The 16,720-nt window shown below is 45.7% G+C and overlaps 1 protein-coding gene across 1 annotated transcript; it reads right to left on the minus strand.

The window, feature by feature from the left end:
- Positions 1-9,850: 9,850 nt before the first annotated feature.
- Positions 9,851-16,125, minus strand: VPS18 (VPS18, CORVET/HOPS core subunit). The gene is made up of 5 exons (XM_026033446.1): positions 15,996-16,125; positions 14,229-14,370; positions 13,991-14,082; positions 11,419-13,289; positions 9,851-10,707 (listed from the first exon to the last, which is right to left on the minus strand). The coding sequence occupies exons 1-5, from the start codon at positions 16,084-16,086 to the stop codon at positions 9,979-9,981; spliced, it is 2,925 nt and encodes a 974-aa protein (XP_025889231.1). The 5' UTR covers positions 16,087-16,125; the 3' UTR covers positions 9,851-9,978.
- Positions 16,126-16,720: the final 595 nt, after the last annotated feature.

Here is a 16,720-nt window from a genome sequence, read left to right on the forward strand (position 1 = left end):
GCAGATTACCAGGGAAGCCCTAATCAATGGGTAATTGGGGGAGAGGATTGTGGGCACAAATCCTGGCAATAGAAACACTCCCCCCCATCCCACCCCCAAAAAAGAAAGAAAAAAAAAAGAAACAAACAACCCCCCAGACCATGCACGCCCACAACTTACACCACGAGCTGGTTTCCCTGCACCAGTGTGCGCTCCTGTACCCAGCAGTTCTCCTACAGCCTGACAGCATTCCTCCTTGCGGCAAAGAGGCTGGAGAAATTTGCTACAGGCACTAGAAGGACTTATAGCAGCCTCTGTAATGACAGCAAAAGGTTCATTTCCTACAGATTTTGCCAGGGAGCACCGCCAGGAGAGGCGCAGGGCAGAGCAAGCACAAACACACGGAGTTTGTGTTTCCATGTTTGCCCCTTAGAGCCATCTGTTAATGCACAGCAGTGGATGCTACGGAGACTTTCGAGTTACGGCTCCTAATCTCATCTCCTGGTGCCTCCTGATGAGAGTTGCTCAAATGATAGTCCCTGCAGATGTTCCCCCTGCATCTCCCGCTCCTTTCCACATAGTCCTTCTGCATCTTGCTCGCATGTGGCATTCCAGTATTCCCCAGCTCTACACACAGAGCTCTGCAAGTCTCACCGGCTGGCACTGAGCCCTCAACAGAGGCTTTCTGGGAATTTTACAGTCAGCACTGTAGTTAGTGAGAGCAAAGGAGAATTTACTGCTCTGCATTCCCTCCATCAGCTGGCTGCTCCTCTGCACACATGCAGCCTTCAGCTAACCACTACAGCTGCTGTCTCCTCTCCGTTACATTTGTTTATACAGCATGAGATGGAAGTTTAAGGAGCAGGTGGGAAAGAGCTCTGTATGAATCAGAATATCAATTTATCTTAGGGAGATGAAAACACACACACGAAACAGCCCTGTACTTTATGGAGAATCCCATTCAGGCTATATAACCTCTCCTCCTCCATACACATGCATGGCAACAATCTTAACTGGAAGAAAGTTCTGAGCATTTGACAATCTCTAAAAACATTGTCAGGTGATCAAGATACCAGCTTTAACAATGACACAGCAAGTCAACAAGACAAGATTAGCTCCCTAGGGCTATTCTCCCATCCCTCCTAACTGCAAGAGTTGGAAGAAAAATACAGTGCATTAAGCAGCTTTGAAGCTTCTTGTCTTTTACTGTGATAACCTAAGACCCCGTCTTTCTCTCAGACTTAAGTATCACAACGATGACAAGAACCCAACACAGGACACGTGCCAGCGAGAGACCAGTGCCCCAGCTCCTGAGCAGGGTGGTTTTGTGTCAGCACGCCAGACCACGAAGGGGCAAAGGAGGCAGGGGCTGCTTTCTGCTGTGCCTTGCAGGCTCTCGCGGCGTCACATCCTCCCGCTCGCACGGCCCCAGCCGCTGGGAGGGCACGCACGCAGCGCCCACCGTGCGTACACAGCCCTGGGAGTGCCGCACTTACCCGGGCACGGGAGGAACACTGAACTCCTGGAATAAGCAAGAAAACGGTCCAAAGAAAAGAAGGAAGTAGAAATCCCTATAAATATCCAAGTGCTGCCAGTGCCCACGCGTGCTGGGCTGGGATCCAGAGGAACTGTTTGGGGGCGATAAGGATCCTTGCAAGGGCACCTGAACATGGGAGAGGCACGCCAGGGCCTGAGCTAAGATGGTACTGAGACAGGGACAGCTGAAACCTGGCAGAAAAACAATTTCCTCCAGGGAGCTAACATGTGGGCCGCTGTGTCTGGAAGCCAAGAACGTGAATCTTGGCCATACAAAGGCACTAAGAAGTGGCAGGGGAACACAACCAGTTGGTTTTAGAAGCATATTGCCAAGGGATACAGACCTCATTTCCTTCCTGATATGAAAGAGAACTGATGTCTTCAATACATGTAGGATTGAGTAAGGGCAGAGAGTAACAGCCCCATTTATTGAAACCCAAATTTCAATGCAGCATTTCAGGGAAGTAACTGCAGCCCCCATCCCACAGTTGCAGCCTTCTCCATGCAGGTTGAGTTGCATGTGTACAACCCCACAGATAGAGGGGCTCCAGACACTACAGCTTGTTAAAGGCTAGTATATTGGACTGCCATGGAAAAAAAACAAGGAATCTCAACAGCTCAAGACTCAAGTCACATAACTTAAAGCTTCAGGAAGGGAGCAGCAATAGAACTGTAGAGACAAAATTGCAATGCCTTTGCTTTTTTAATGGGAATATTGTATGATCTCACTTTAAAAGCGGGGAGAACTCAGCCCCTTCCGTGCAGGATCAGCTCACTGTGTGTCAGTGGAAGGTTGACTTTCTCCAGCGGTCTCTAGCCTCCCGCACTCATTAGTGGCATTAGTTAAAAAGGGGGCACAGTGATGAGCCAAAGTCTCTTTGAATGCCATTTGTAGCACTGGTTAAAAGCAGGGAGGAAATAAGAAGATCCAGCCTCAGTTTTTTAATATGGCTACGCTACCGTGAGCAGGCTCTTTAGATTTACTGTCAGACTCTGTTGAAACAGCCATCCGATTCTTTGCTACTTGGCCAGGGCTAAGCAGGCACGTTGGGAAAGTGAGAGGAGGCATTACCTTAATGACATGACAATATCCTGCTAACACCTTAGAAGCGACTCAACTGTGTGAGGATCAGCACCTAAAGGTATTTTAAGGATCCTGAGTATTTCAGACATGTACAGGGTACTGTAGGAAGGAAAAGACCTTCTCAAGCCGCACTTAGAGGCTAGGCATGATACCCACCAAAATCGAAGTGCTACTTACACAGCAGTAATCATCTTGTAGCCAGTGTGTGCTCCAATTCCTTCCTGCTCCTCCTGTACTGGAGACTCGCAGCTCAGCCTCTACAACTGTCAGCAGTGATAGATAGCCGAGACACAGTTTTCCTCACAATCATCTCAGGCTGCTCCTGTGATTGAAGAAGAAACATACCCTTCAGGAAAGCAGCTTGCCTAGGAGCTAGTACTTTACACAACCCTGTTAGTCCTGCTGCGGCAGAACGAAGGCCACAGAGCTACACACACATATACCGTGTTACCTTGGGCAGTTTTGGTATTTCTCCCACATTTCGTCCTTCCCAAGCTTCTGTTGTTACTCCCTCAGCATAATTTCCTTCGAGACTTGAACGACATAGGAGAAAAGTAGTTTCACCTCCTCCCCTATTAACCCTTCTCATATTGAATATTCATGTCAGAATCCCACTCGATCAGGCAGGTGTTCTTTGCTAGAGCAGTAAGCAGAGAAGGCAGAAGGTGGCAGCTGAGCTGGTGTCTGTCCCTGGGACAGAGAAGAGTGAATAAAAAGGCACAACATAACAAGGCACAACATAACAAGGCATTGGGAAGAAGTGGCTCCACAACCACTGCTGATTCAGGGCCTCCTGAGGCAGCATTTGCTCCAGAAGTGTTTTCCCTTCTGGAGAAGGGGAAAGAGTGCAGCACTTTGCACTTCTGCCTAAGGCTCTACCTATAATCATTAGCTGACTTTCACAGCCTCCAGCAAGCTTGCTCAGGACTGGCACTGCAGTGCAGATACACTGAAAGAGGCCTGGCAATACTAGCTCTTCGCAGAAATTCTTCCCTTCTCTAACTTAACTATAAGCAGCAGCAGCTCAAAATTCCCAGTGGGGTTGATTTTCTTCAGAGTGTAACTCAATGCAGGACAAGATGATCTCTGGCAGGCAAATAACCCGCACTTCCCACTGGCTCAAGTGTCACAGTGAGCAGGAGAGCAATGGCTTGTGACCAAGGCTGCAGGAACACAGCACAGAATGACTCGACTCCAACAAGCAAACACCTTCCAGGTACCTTTCTGAAAGGATGCAGAAGCACTAAGAACTCCCCTCTGCTCCTGGAAGACTCCATCGTGTTACAGAGAAAAGCAACTGGCAGGGAAGGAACCCAGGCTCTATATGGGCAAAGAAACTATCGCCAGAATTTACCCTTACTGGCTACCCACTACTGCAATGATCCATTTTATTTCACAGTCTAAAAGCTCATGCTGTGCATACAAGTACTGGGTAGATCAAGGATCCTCTCTCAGCCAATGGCCTTTTTTTTTTTAAAAGACTATTTATAAACACAGAAGTCCATGATAACTGATTTGTACCCACTCAAACTTGCAGAAGAAAACCTATATCCTCCATGTGCTTCTAGAACAGTCTAAGAACTCAAATAATAATAATTATTATAAAAAAGTTACTTTATAGCTTGCTTACTTTCTCCCTCCCACTTTCTGGCAGAATAAGATCTGCCTTGTTAGGGAATGGGTTTCTGTATGCCCCATTTTCATTAGCCACTTCCTGTGCTAAAGCACTTCATGCTTTGGAAGCCCCGGCTCTGCAATGCCTGAAGCACACACAGAGCGTGAGCTAAGCCACCTTCCAGAAGAACACAGCAGAACATCATGGTCACAGTTATGGGCAGGCAGGCCCGCGGTTGCAACAGATCTCAGAACATGAGGAAGTGCTTTTCTCCCCCAGAAGGCTGCTCAGCAGAACGTACCTCTCCAGCACAGATGCAGATGACACTTGGAGCAGCCACGCTGTGTCTCATAGGTGAGTATTAAACCAAGAATTGGGACTTCTAGAAGAGTCAGTGTCAACTCCCACAGCTTCCTCCTCAGCTGGCAGCGTACTCTGTCCTGTCTGTTTCTAAAGCACGAGCTGCTGCTAGCTCAAGAATGGCAGCATATGCTTCAGCTACATGTATTTTATTATACCAGAATAACTATACATATTATAATCGTCCATATTATAATATACATATTATAAGCCCCAAGAGAAAAACTGGACAATGACTATTTCGTTTATTAATACTAATTGGTCAAATACTAAAAGTTTAAAAGTTTTTGGCTATCTTCTATACCTTTACAGTCTCTAAACAGAGTGACTATCTTGTTCCCATGGATACAAGACAAAGAGCAGCCATTAGAAACAGCTGGAGCATCTGCTAATTAATATCTTGGCCACGTGTCCAGAGGAAAGCCTTAAACAACTAACACAGCAGCCTTTGTCCTCATCTTCATCTGTAACATTCCTAATTTATGCACAGGCACCAGCCCAATTTACATACCCCTCCATATAAATGGTAAACAGAAACAGAGTTGAAGTAACAGATCAAGACACACAGAATCACAGAATGGTTGAGGTTGGAAGGGACCTCTAGAGATCTAGTCCAACATCCCTGCTCAAGCAGGGACACCTAGAGCACAAGGTCACATCTAGGCAGGTTTTGAAGATCTCCAGAGAAGGAGTCTCCACAACCTCCCTGGGCAGCCTGTGCCAGGGCTGTCACCCTCACACTGAATAAGTTCCTCCTCACCTGGAGATGGAACTGCCTGTGTTTCAACTTACACCCACTACCCCTTGTCCTGTCATTCGTCACCACCAAGAAGAGAATGTAAAGAAGATGGGGCCAAATTCTTCTCAGGTATTTGTACATGTTGGTAAGATCCCCTTGCAAAGAAAATCACGTTATGCACCTTGGTTCAAAAAACTATGGACAACTTTCTTAGCAACCCTGTATCATGGCAGTCATTTGTTAAAAAAAAAATCTGTTCAGGGTGTCCATGCAAAGAGGTGAAAAAACACTGCTGAGTAACTGAATAAATTGGAAAACACAGATGTCTGCTTAAGCAGAGCCTAGCAGCCTCCAAATTTAGCCTGCCTTCCAAAGAGCAATTCCTGTGCCAAGTGATGGGCACTTGGATTTCAACTGAGCAAAACAGAGCACCTATTTTTGGGTACCAAAACAAGTTGTTGAGTCCTTTACACATAAGCTGCCACATACAGCGATCCATTTAATATGAAATGGGAAGTTAGTGGTGGACTGTGATTCATTCATTAATGTTTTTCTAGTGTGTAGTTATACTACATTATCTTATATAGTGAGTTTCTATCCCAGAAAATGTGTCCTAGATGCTATTTCAACACAAATGAGAATGTGCAAGACTGATTAAAACCTGCACATATAATCCTAACTCTGATTTTGATGCCTTCAAGCCATGCACTGACAGCACCTCAAGCAAATAGGACAGACAGTGTGTGATGAAGGGCTCGGAGCACTGCAGCCAGTCTGAGCCCGGCTCTGACTTGCTGCAAGCTGGAAACTGTCCTTGCTGGTCTGCCCCACCGTGACAAAGCAGAGTGTGTGCAGGGCCAGCCAGAGCTGCGCTCGTAGCCTTGGAGGGCTCCTGTGGCTTCTTTGGCCCTAGGAAACCAGGCCAGTTTCTCTGGTGCTTCTGGACTTCGTGGAGAAGAAATACCCTGAGCACAGGAGGCTCCGTATTTGCACTTCTAAACGTAATTAAACGCCGACTATACATGAACAGTGTAGCTAACAGGAAACTCCAAACTCTCGAGTCAAACTCCAATAGTTAATTCTGTTGGATTTCAAGATGTACCTACTCCTGCCTGCCTCCCTGTTGGGATTATGACCTTGGCAAACCCAGACCCAGAAGCAAACATGCAACTTCTGTCCTGGAGAGACCAGAATCACACTGCATACCCAGCTTTACTGGTGCTTTTAACCAGCACACCAGAGGCAACCTCTGGCAGCTAAGGAGTCCGGCCACATCACCTCCACCAAACAAGGCTCAGTGTTGGGACTCCAAGGCCAGGTTGCTACCTCCCAACCTCACAAGCTCGCTGTTGGGCCAGGTTCCTGCCTGGCACCCCGCTGCCAAGCCCAGCATTCAGTGGGACGCAGTGACATCTAGCGGCACATTACCTTGGCCCTGCTGTCCTTGCAGTCCCACCACTCGGCTCGCAGTGTTTGGTGGCCGTTCCCGACTAGCTAGGCCAACAGCAAGCACTCCTGAAGTCCCCGACAAACTACCATGATGCACACCTGCCACTTCTCCTCCAGCTCATAGTATTTTCCCAGTCCCTGATTGACACCTAAGTGGTAAGGCAGTAGGCACACGTTTGCTTTAGACCTTACCTGCATAACAGTTTCTCCAGCATAAGCCCATTGTGTGAAATTAAGCCAGTATAATTATTTTGGCCTAGCTTTCCAGTGAAATAGGGCAAGTCTCCTACCCACCCTTTTGGTTAAGTTGTTCTCCAACTACATTAAATGTGAGAAGTTATTCACACAGAAAAGGCCTAAGGCTACATCATTCCAAACAGCTGAGATATATATATATATATATATATATATATAGTTCATTCACAGGTAAAATAAACTATACCTGTGAAAGTGCTAACTCTTTCAAGGAGGACTGACTTTAGAAAGGTAACTGCTGAGATTACAAGGACAGAAGATAAAAGTGGGATTCTGAAGGCAAACAGAAAGATCTTGCAGACTGGATATACGGGAGAGTAGTATACACCCACTTCCCTCTACCCCCCCTACATAAACCTCTCACCTTGTTTGGTGCATGATATTCCCAAACTGCCACAAAACACAGGTGCATGGTTATTCATACTTTTGGAGCTTGTGACAGCATAAGAGAAACTCAGAAGACATCTTCATGTAGTTTTGTAGACTTGAAGTTTTGTAGCTTTGCTAGTCATTTAATCAGTGCCAGACCTTCGCAAGCATTAACATTCTCCATAACCTGGACAGCAAAAGACTAAGATTTTCAGTTAACAGAGGTGAGGAAGTCTAGGATTTGTGGCATATGCATCTGTTACACAGGTCTACAGTCCTCAGAAAACATTGCATAGAGGTCATGAAGGAAAATCTGGTTTTGTTACTCAAGATTTGAAGGGTTGTTTTCTGAGGTACTTTTCCCTATCACCCCATCGTGGCCAAAGAGCACTTGCTGTTCTACAGTTCCCACATACAAACTTCTTTGAAGCAGAGCTCCCTGGAAGGATCCATAAGAAAATAGCACTTATCTAGTATAAATTAACCATTCTGTAATACCAATAGGAAAGAATAGAGGGCTGCAATAATTCCACTATACCAGCAAAATGAAGCTGCAAACACCCAAAAGTAAAAAGATGGAACACATAATAATAACTTCCCAAAGAACCTGCTTCAGGGTGAGCTACTAATATTTCCCCTAAAGGGCTGAAAACTGGTCCCTGTTTGTGGATGAAAATGGTTATGGCTGCTGTTGCTTTCTAATGACATACACAACCTTAAACATCACGCTGCTTACATGGAAAGATAATGAGTGGCCACTTATAACAGGTTTAATGCTGAACTTCAAAAGACATCATGCATAGTTTTCATCACACATTCTTCTGGTAGACACATCAATTTATTCAAGGCAAAGGCCTATCTAGAACCAAAACGTGGTTACTGAAACCACTGCCTCAGTGATTTCCGATACGCTAAACACATGCACTTACAGGTGGTAGCAACAAGAAAATCTATCCCATGGCTCCAACATCAAAAATGAGTATTTCAAAACCTCAGATCTTCCTGTCAGCTCTGCATTTTAGTACTCGTATCATTTTACTTAAATAAAATTCATCCATTACAAGGTGAAGTCCTCCGTTAATGAAAACTTGCTGGAACTCTGCATTGTTATCAAAATCCCTAGGTCAGCTCAAAGAAATCAATTCATATTACCTTTAAATGATATAAAAAAAACTTTTCTGAAGCCTCATCACAGAAGCGACTAGTTGACCAATATAGGTGATCAAGACAGGTCCACATAGATATGTCAAAGAACAGATTTTTCCACGGAACAATATTTTGTACTGACTTAACAAGAATCACCTTTTTTGTTTGTATCATTCCATTCCTCTTCTAATTCCTACCCTGACTCAGGCTCAGAATCCCTAATAAAGCAGAACTTCATTAAAACTTCAGTTTCCTCAGAAGTAAAACAAAAGACTGCTGCTAAGATCCTAGAGAAAAAAAAACAATTGTTCCTCCACCCACAATAGTTAGCACCACTATCCGAGAGGAATTTTCCAACTCGGAGCAAGAGACAGAAGCGCTGGCCTTTAGTCTTCCCCAGAAAGTACCAAATACAGCCATGAAGGCAAAAGCCGCTTGGTCACAGGGTACTGGCTTCAAACAGCAAGGCAAATTTAACAGTCAACTCACAAAGATCTTGTCTAACTTCAGCGAATCTATGACTATAAATTACCCTACCATAATGGTCAAGTGCAGCCTGAAGAGCACCAGGGCAGAGTAATATAACACGCAGCCTAACGTTCCTACTTGCAGAGTCTCAGCTGCATTTATCAATTTTGATTTGGGGCACAAGCGAAACCAAGACTTGCTATACAAAGACAGCCATGTGCAAAAGGGAAGGGATGTGTGAACTGGCTAGGAAGTATGCCAAAAGCAGTGAAGAGTCCCTTCAGCTGCACAGGCTTGTCCAGAAAGCTTGTGGGAACTCTTGAATTGCAGGCAAATGACTTAACTGTATTAGAAACTCCTACTTGAAAATTATACACATTCTTATATTACATTGTGTAGAAACATGTATTTGTGTAGCATATTTACAAAACATACACACAAGTTTCTCCTTTCATGTGTTCTCAGTGTACACAGTTATAGACTTGCAGCAAAAAGGAAACCAAAGGCAATTTTAGCTTCAAAAGTGATGAATTAAGTCTACACTGTTAAGTATTCTTCACTACCCTTCCCTTCAAGGTTGTCTTCATCAAAAGAAACAGCACACAATATAGAAGCAGTCCAGCTGAAAATAAACAGAAACTATAGGCTGTTCCCAGCTCCCTCTGGGCAACAAGGCACTCCATTAACTTCATACTAAGAATCTCAGAAGAACAGCAAGCAGCAAACATCAGCGAAGGGTAGAGGGAGATTCCAGTAAGTTAGCTCTAACTAATTTTCAAGTCTGTGCCCGGCCATATCTATTGTTCCCCATTTTCAAGCCTAATTGACTGTGATCGTGGTAACAAGACCACGATGTTCTTTCCTCAACTCTACAGAAGCCATGTGTGTTCACACTTCTGGAGGTCACATTCCCACTAGAAGCTTCACAGGTAGTGAACAAAGCTGCTATGGTGTCACGACAGTCACGGATCTGGAAAGCTACAGCCAGCTTTGCATCTCCTCTTCATATTTCTGGGGCTCAATAAAAGGTTTGTCTATGGACCGGATCATCAGCTCACCACAGTACACACACTCAGCTGCCACAATATCATCGATATCGGCTTTGATCTGTTCCCGGCTCTGCTGCCCCTTCCCCAGGCTAGCAGTATCTGCATCCTTAGGACGATGGTGGCCCTTAGAGGGCTGGCCAGCAGCTGCCAGCTTCTTTTGAAGATCTTCCAGTTTTGCCTGCTTATAGGCAGGAAGGTTTGGAAAAACTGCTTGGAGGAGGCAGTCGTAGTGAAACATGTGGCCACAAAGGAAAAGGTAAAAAGGGCGGTTTAGAAGCGGAAAGTCACACGCAGCACATTTTTCCTGAGGTTCCACAGAGCCATACTTATTTCTCATTTCCTGGATGTCCTCTCGGATTCTCTTGGCACTCTGTGTGGCTTCCTCCATCTCCCTTTTCAGCTCCTCTATGTGCTTGTTGTAGTCCTCCAGAGAGTTGCAGATTGCCTCCTTGAAATGGTCAATAGTGACGAAGTCTGGGAAGAAGGGCAGGACATCTTCAATCTTCAGCAGGGCACAGCTGGAGAGACAGGCCATTGCCTTCTTGACATCCTTCTCTTCCTGAACAACATGGCGAGCAATCTTCAACCAGAGTTTCTTCCGAAGTTCTTCATCATCTTCCGGGAGATCTGCACAGGACTTGGCAAGATCAACATCCACCTGGAAGTTGAATGGACAAGAAAACTGAGGTAAGCCTTCCTCTTTATTTCCCATCGAACTTCAAAGCCTGTTGTCCATTTGAAGAGACACAAGCAGAAAGTTTCTAATGCTGTCTCATTATCTGGCATTGCACTTCTGGTCTACCACTTTTTCTTACATGTCAAGCACGTCCAACAGTATTTCTGTCGAACAGCATTTCTCCAGCTAGAAAATTTGCTTGCCACACAACAGAGCACTACACTGAGGGCAAATCTATGCTCCGGTATCTTTATCTACCACACATTCTAGTGAAGAGACAGCAATATTAAGAGAGAAAATAATACAGCACTTTTTTGACAGCCAGACTAAGCTGACAAAGGCATTCTCCTGTGACACTATCCCAGCAAGGAATAGGAAGCAATCAGAATAATAGCTGAATAATAGCTATACAAGTCTTGCATAAACTCAGCTACATTGAAAGAATTTAATGTTAGAGCTGGTCTTAAGGTAGACGGAACTCTCCATTTCCACCTCTCCACTCCCAGTTATGGCTTGTCAGTCAGCTATTCACTTAAAACAGTTGTGGAAAAAAATAAATGAGAATCAAGTTAACATATGGGGTTTTATTCCTAGAACTTATTTGCTCCTATACTGTCAAGTTTGTCCACCTCCTCTCAGTGCTTGTTTTCCATGCTGTAGCCTGCACACACACACACACACACACACACACACCTGCAAAGCAAGATCCACCGCCTCCTCGTACAACTCCATCACTTTGTAAATATGGACACATGCACGGTGGTGTCCATGTTCCGCACACAAGCGCAGCGCGTACTTCAGGTCATAGTGGATCCTGTTTGGGTTGGTTCCTGCTTGCTCCAGATAGGACAGCAACGAGTCTGGCCGACACAAAGCGTAGAGAGACAGTAGATAGTTGTGAATGGCTTGCTGAGTTTCCTCCAGCTGATAGACACAGAACTCCATATATCTGATGGCTTCATTGATCTGCTGGGTGCTGGCACTCTGGCTGTAGTTAACAAGGGCTGGAATGAGGTTCCTGGCATCCAGTTTTGAGCCCATAGAAATCCAAGCATCAACTACCTTCTTAGGAATATGCTGTATGAGGACTGGAGAGAACTTGTAGAACAACTTCTCATCTCTGTGTCTGGACAGCACACTTAGGGCTTCATCATACTCATCGTGCTGGCAGTGGTGAGCTACTACTCGCTCATAGTCCTGCATGATGACTGCAAAATACACCATGTGCTCCGTGTCCCCGTGACTTGCCAGCAGCTCATAAATAGATGTGCGGTTATTAAACAGACAGTCTTTGTTTTTGGGGCTTCCCAGGAAGGTGCGAAACTTCTCCCGTGTATCCAAGTAGAGATTCCGCTTTGAGGAATCTCCTTCCAAGATACCTAGCCAGTTCAGGTAAAGCTCTGTTAACCACGTGGTCAGCAGAGTGGTCTGTGTCTTCTCAGAAGGCTTCAGGTTGTTTAGCTTCTTGATTAGAAACTCCATCAAGGCCTCCTCTTGTTTGGCTTCAATGAACTTAAGGGCAATTTCCTCAAAGTAGTTCTGTGTCAGTGCATAACACTTAGCACTATCTAGGTACCTCTTGTTTTGGAAGCAGTGCTCTGCCTCTTTTGCCAGCACAATATCTAGGCACTCTGGCCGATCTTTACAATACTCTTTGGCTAAATCAAATTTGTTCATGTTCATGTACATCTTCCACACATCTCTAGATTCCCGCTGGACGTGGTAGCGGAACACTACTTTCTCTGTGTGGATCCATATCTGCTGGACAGTGGGATCTTTGATCATGCGTGTTAGCGTGCCGAACTTCTCCAAGAACAGATCTTGAAAAACAATTTGCCCATTCAGAGTACATACAGCCTTCACCCCATCGGGAAGCAGCAACAGGAAGTGGAACTGGGTAAGTACAATGGAGATTGGCTTGTTCACAGTTATGTCTATATCAGAAGGGTAAACCCAGACCCGTTCCTCACTCAGAATTGAATCGGGCCGGCTATAGTCCAACGTGCCGTACAAGACACCATTTCCCATCATCCAGGCAAAGGAGCGGGGGTTGGAGCGCAGCTTTGGGGTGTAGAAGGCTATTTCACTGAAGCCAAAAGTGGCCGGAAACTCCCGGAAACTGGGCAAATAGTCAGCGTGCACAGCAAATATGGAGCTGAAGCCTTGATGCTCTGTCCCTTCAGGGACCTTGCCAACAAACTGAAAGAGTCTTTTTTGAGTGGTAGCTATAATAAAAAATTTCCCTTCTATGCCTCGTTCAATCTCCAAGCAGCAGACTGGGACAGGTCCCGATTCCTCCTCCAGAACGTAAACCAGGCGAAAGTACTGGTCAGGGTTGGTGCTGAAGAGGCTCCCCTCGCTGACAGAGATCTCAGCCTCATAGATCTGCCCCTGGGCTGTCCCCACCAGAATAGGCCCGGTATTGGTCTCTGTGCCTAGAAATTTGTTCCAGCCCACACTTTCAATCAAGTGGCCTTTCCAGCGAGACAGTGCTCGCACTTTCTGAACACTTCTGTTTAGGTAAAGGCATTCACTGGTGTTCAAAGCAATCAGGAGATGAGAGCCTGCCAACAGGAGAGGAGCACAGGAAGAAGAGAACAAATTTAGATTGTACTTCCACAAACTAATTTCCCGAAACTTCTCGGTCTCATATTCAATAAGCACTGACACCAACATACTTAATCCAGGACTTCCCCAGGTACTCAACATTCAAAGAACATATTGGGAATTCCCATACTGGATAAAACAGAGGTCCATATGCTGCAAGCTAAAATTAATAGTCCTAGATGCTTCAGCGTAAAGGCATTCTTCCATTACACTAAGAAATGCTCTAGAGACAAAAAATTCCCAGAGTTTTCTTTTTCTTCCACTTCTGGCAGGTAGCAATAGTAATAATGAGGCTATCCTCTCTTTTTTTTTTTTTAAATCCGTCTATACCTCAGTGAATTGCAAGCGTTACAGCACCCTTTAAAAATTCTGATACATACATACAGCAACAGGCAACTGCAAGGATTTCCTCATTAGGTTTTGGCAGTCTTACTCAGAACAGCTTGACTGAATCAGCATTCATTTCAGAGAACTCAAAAGCAAAAATATACATATAACAAGTTATTTTCTAATAGCCCAGAGGCAAATCAGTGGACAAAGCCCCTAGGCAATGGAGTTCAGCCCACAGAAGGACCACCTGCTTGCCTTCTTTGGAGAACAGAGAAGAGACTCCTGCCCCAGTGCCTGCTAGGTGATGGTGTGCAGTCCATTGCCTCACCTGTATGGTCCAAAAACATCTTGTAGACTTTAGCTTCATCTTTGCGTCCCAACTCTACCTGATTAGGCTCATCTGGTTTCCCAAGATCAATCCTGCAAGGAAAAGCCATGAAAGCACACTATCAACAAAAGTCTGCATGAACTTTTTTTTTTTACAGTTTTCCATATATTTCAGGTAATTAAAAAAAGGAAAAAAAAAAAAACCACATACAATAACTTCAGGTCGCTCATAGAATTACCTGAGAAGAGTGTCTTTGCCAAGGCTCATACAGAGCTGGTTAGAGGAGACCACAAGGCTGTTAATTTTCTCTGGAGGAGTGAAATCAATCCTTTGCTTATTAAATATTGGTGTTTCCTTTTCCAGTCGTGCATTCACATAACCTGGAGAAAGAAGACGTGCACTTAAGCTCCCTCACACACAAACAATCTCCCCTCCATACTACATGGAAATCTAACCCAGAAAGCAAGAGTAATCACCCTCAGCTCTGAGTTTTACCCAAAAAGGAGTGTGCTTCATGGCACAGCAGAAAACAAATGTGGCAATATGTCTTATTGTCTTGCCTTTATATCAGGCTAAGTAAAAAAAAACAAAAACAAAAACAACAACAACAACCACCCCACAGATGTTGCTTGTGTCAGATGGGGGGGGGGGGGGGGAAGAAACAAAAAAAGAAAAAAGGAAAGAAAAAAAAGAATGTGTCCAGCAGGCAAAACAGCAGCAAGGAAACACACACTCAGGAGAGAAAAGGAATGACCCAGCAAGATTATAAAGGTGCATGAGGGGAGAAGAGGAGGGGTTCGTGCTTGTTTTCTAAGCTTCAATCACAGTTCAGATCAGCACACTTGTGACTCTTCAAGATGGTATCAACTACAATTAAGCAGATATAGGATCATCCATCATAAACAAAAGGAATTTAATTAGTGTTTGCAATGGGAAGATGTACTTCTCTATCTTCCACTTCCCTAGACAACGCAGAAAGGGAAGTCTAAATTATATAATACAACCCTTTCAAAGTCTTCTCTACCCTCACCTTAACATCCCTTTTCTGTTCAGACCAGAACAGTGGAAATATTTCCCAATTTGATTTCTGGACAAATGTTTTTTTGATTTAAAAAAAAAAAAACAAACTTTTGAATCTTTTGAAATCTTTTTGAAGCAATCTTTTTTGAAAAAGTAAAAAAAGCTTCAAATTTGTTCACAGGATTAATTTTACCAATGTCAGTCAAGTCTACAGAGTCGAAGCAGGTCCTTTCACGTTGAAACTGCAGCATTTAAAGTTCAGGAATACTCAGTGCTTGCAACACCAGAGCCACTATTAGTTATCTACAACTTTGAAAAGCACCTGCAACTGCACTGGGAACAGGTAACTGAGGAGAAAAGGGGCAGGGGGGTGGAATATGCTTTACATCTTCCAAGATTTCCTGGGTAACACCAAGGATTGCTTTCAGGAAGGTAACTGTTTACTTCCATTTTTCCCCCAAATCAGTTTGCTTAAACTCCAGATCGCCAACAACTTCTAGCAATCCAAATTTTGTTCAAAGCCAAGAGCGCCAAGTGCTTCAAAAACAGGTACAGTCACAACTAGGCTGCGCCTTTGCAATCAAACACCTTCCAAGACTTCCTTTGCCAACATCACTTGTCAACAAAGAGGCAGACTTCTCAAAAGTAAGAAAGCCACAGTTGAGCAGAGTTTTACAGCAGTGAAGAAGAAAACCTGAGCGGTAGCAAATACAATCCTCAGGCACACACCTTATGCCAACACAGTTTTGCTCAACACCAATTCAGGGCACTTTGTCAAGTATCATTCATTACAAAATAAAAGTGCATATTACAAACAAACCCTACAGAGATCACACCTACCCCGGTAGCTACACTCTAGCAATGCCCTGGGGGTATTTACCGCCCCTGACACGCGGAGCACGGTACAATTCGCCGGTTCTTGCCACCGCAGCCGCGCCTGGGCCGCCCCTCCGCGCGCAGGCCCCGGCGCGGGCCCGGGCCTTACCGGAGTGCGGGATGCCCACGGCGGCGCGGCTGGGCGGCACCGAGGCCGAGCGGTACAGCGAGTCCTCGTACTCGTCCAGGATAGACGCCATGGCTGCCAACGGCCAGTAACGGCCAGTAACGGCCGCCAACGGCCGTCACCCCCCACCACTTCCGGCCGCGCTCAGCTGAGCCGCGTCACGTGCCCGCCCGGCGGCGCTCTGCGCCTGCGCCGCGGCGGGGCCCCGCCCCCGGGGCGGGGCGGCCGGGGAGGCGGCCGTGCCATGGCGGCAGCTCCGCCATGGCGGCAGCCCGGGTGTCGTCATGAGTGAACGCGGGTCTTGTGACGCGCGTGGGGCTTTTCTCGTTGTTTCCGTCCTGTGCAAAATGAACACGGATGTGCAAGTGTGTCCTGTGCGTTATGTACATAAACACGAATCTTCACAACAGTTTTATTTAGGCTGCCCAGGGACGTACAAGTATCTTGTGCTTTACACGGGAAGAAGCAGGTTGTAAGAAGGTTTTTGGCACGCTGGGAGATCCACTGGAAACTAAAGCAGTTCCTGCTGGTGACACGTGGGTGCTCGGTGGCTGGCCGGGCACAAGCAGGGACTTGCCCCCGCCTCCTCTGCCCTTTCACTGGCCCCTGCTGCCCCCCAAGCCCAATTTCACTGGAGATGCCCTCACCCACCTCAACTCAGCCTGTGTTTCCTGGCTGCCACGGACAGCAGCCCGCACCCCACTGCC

This window comes from Nothoprocta perdicaria, unplaced genomic scaffold, assembly GCF_003342845.1.
Source record: "Nothoprocta perdicaria isolate Ctin4 unplaced genomic scaffold, notPer1 scaffold_129, whole genome shotgun sequence".
NCBI classification, from domain to species: domain Eukaryota; kingdom Metazoa; phylum Chordata; class Aves; order Tinamiformes; family Tinamidae; genus Nothoprocta; species Nothoprocta perdicaria.

Bases quoted from the DNA above. Each gene is read 5' to 3' on its own strand.
- VPS18 (XM_026033446.1), bottom strand. From the start codon at position 16,086: ATGGCGTCTATCCTGGACGAGTACGAGGACTCGCTGTACCGCTCGGCC. The intron at 14,371-15,995 runs GTAAGGCCCGGG...TTCTTTCTCCAG, and splicing joins CGTGGGCATCCCGCACTCCG to GTTATGTGAATGCACGACTG. The intron at 13,290-13,990 runs GTGAGGCAATGG...TCCTGTTGGCAG, and splicing joins GATGTTTTTGGACCATACAG to GCTCTCATCTCCTGATTGCT.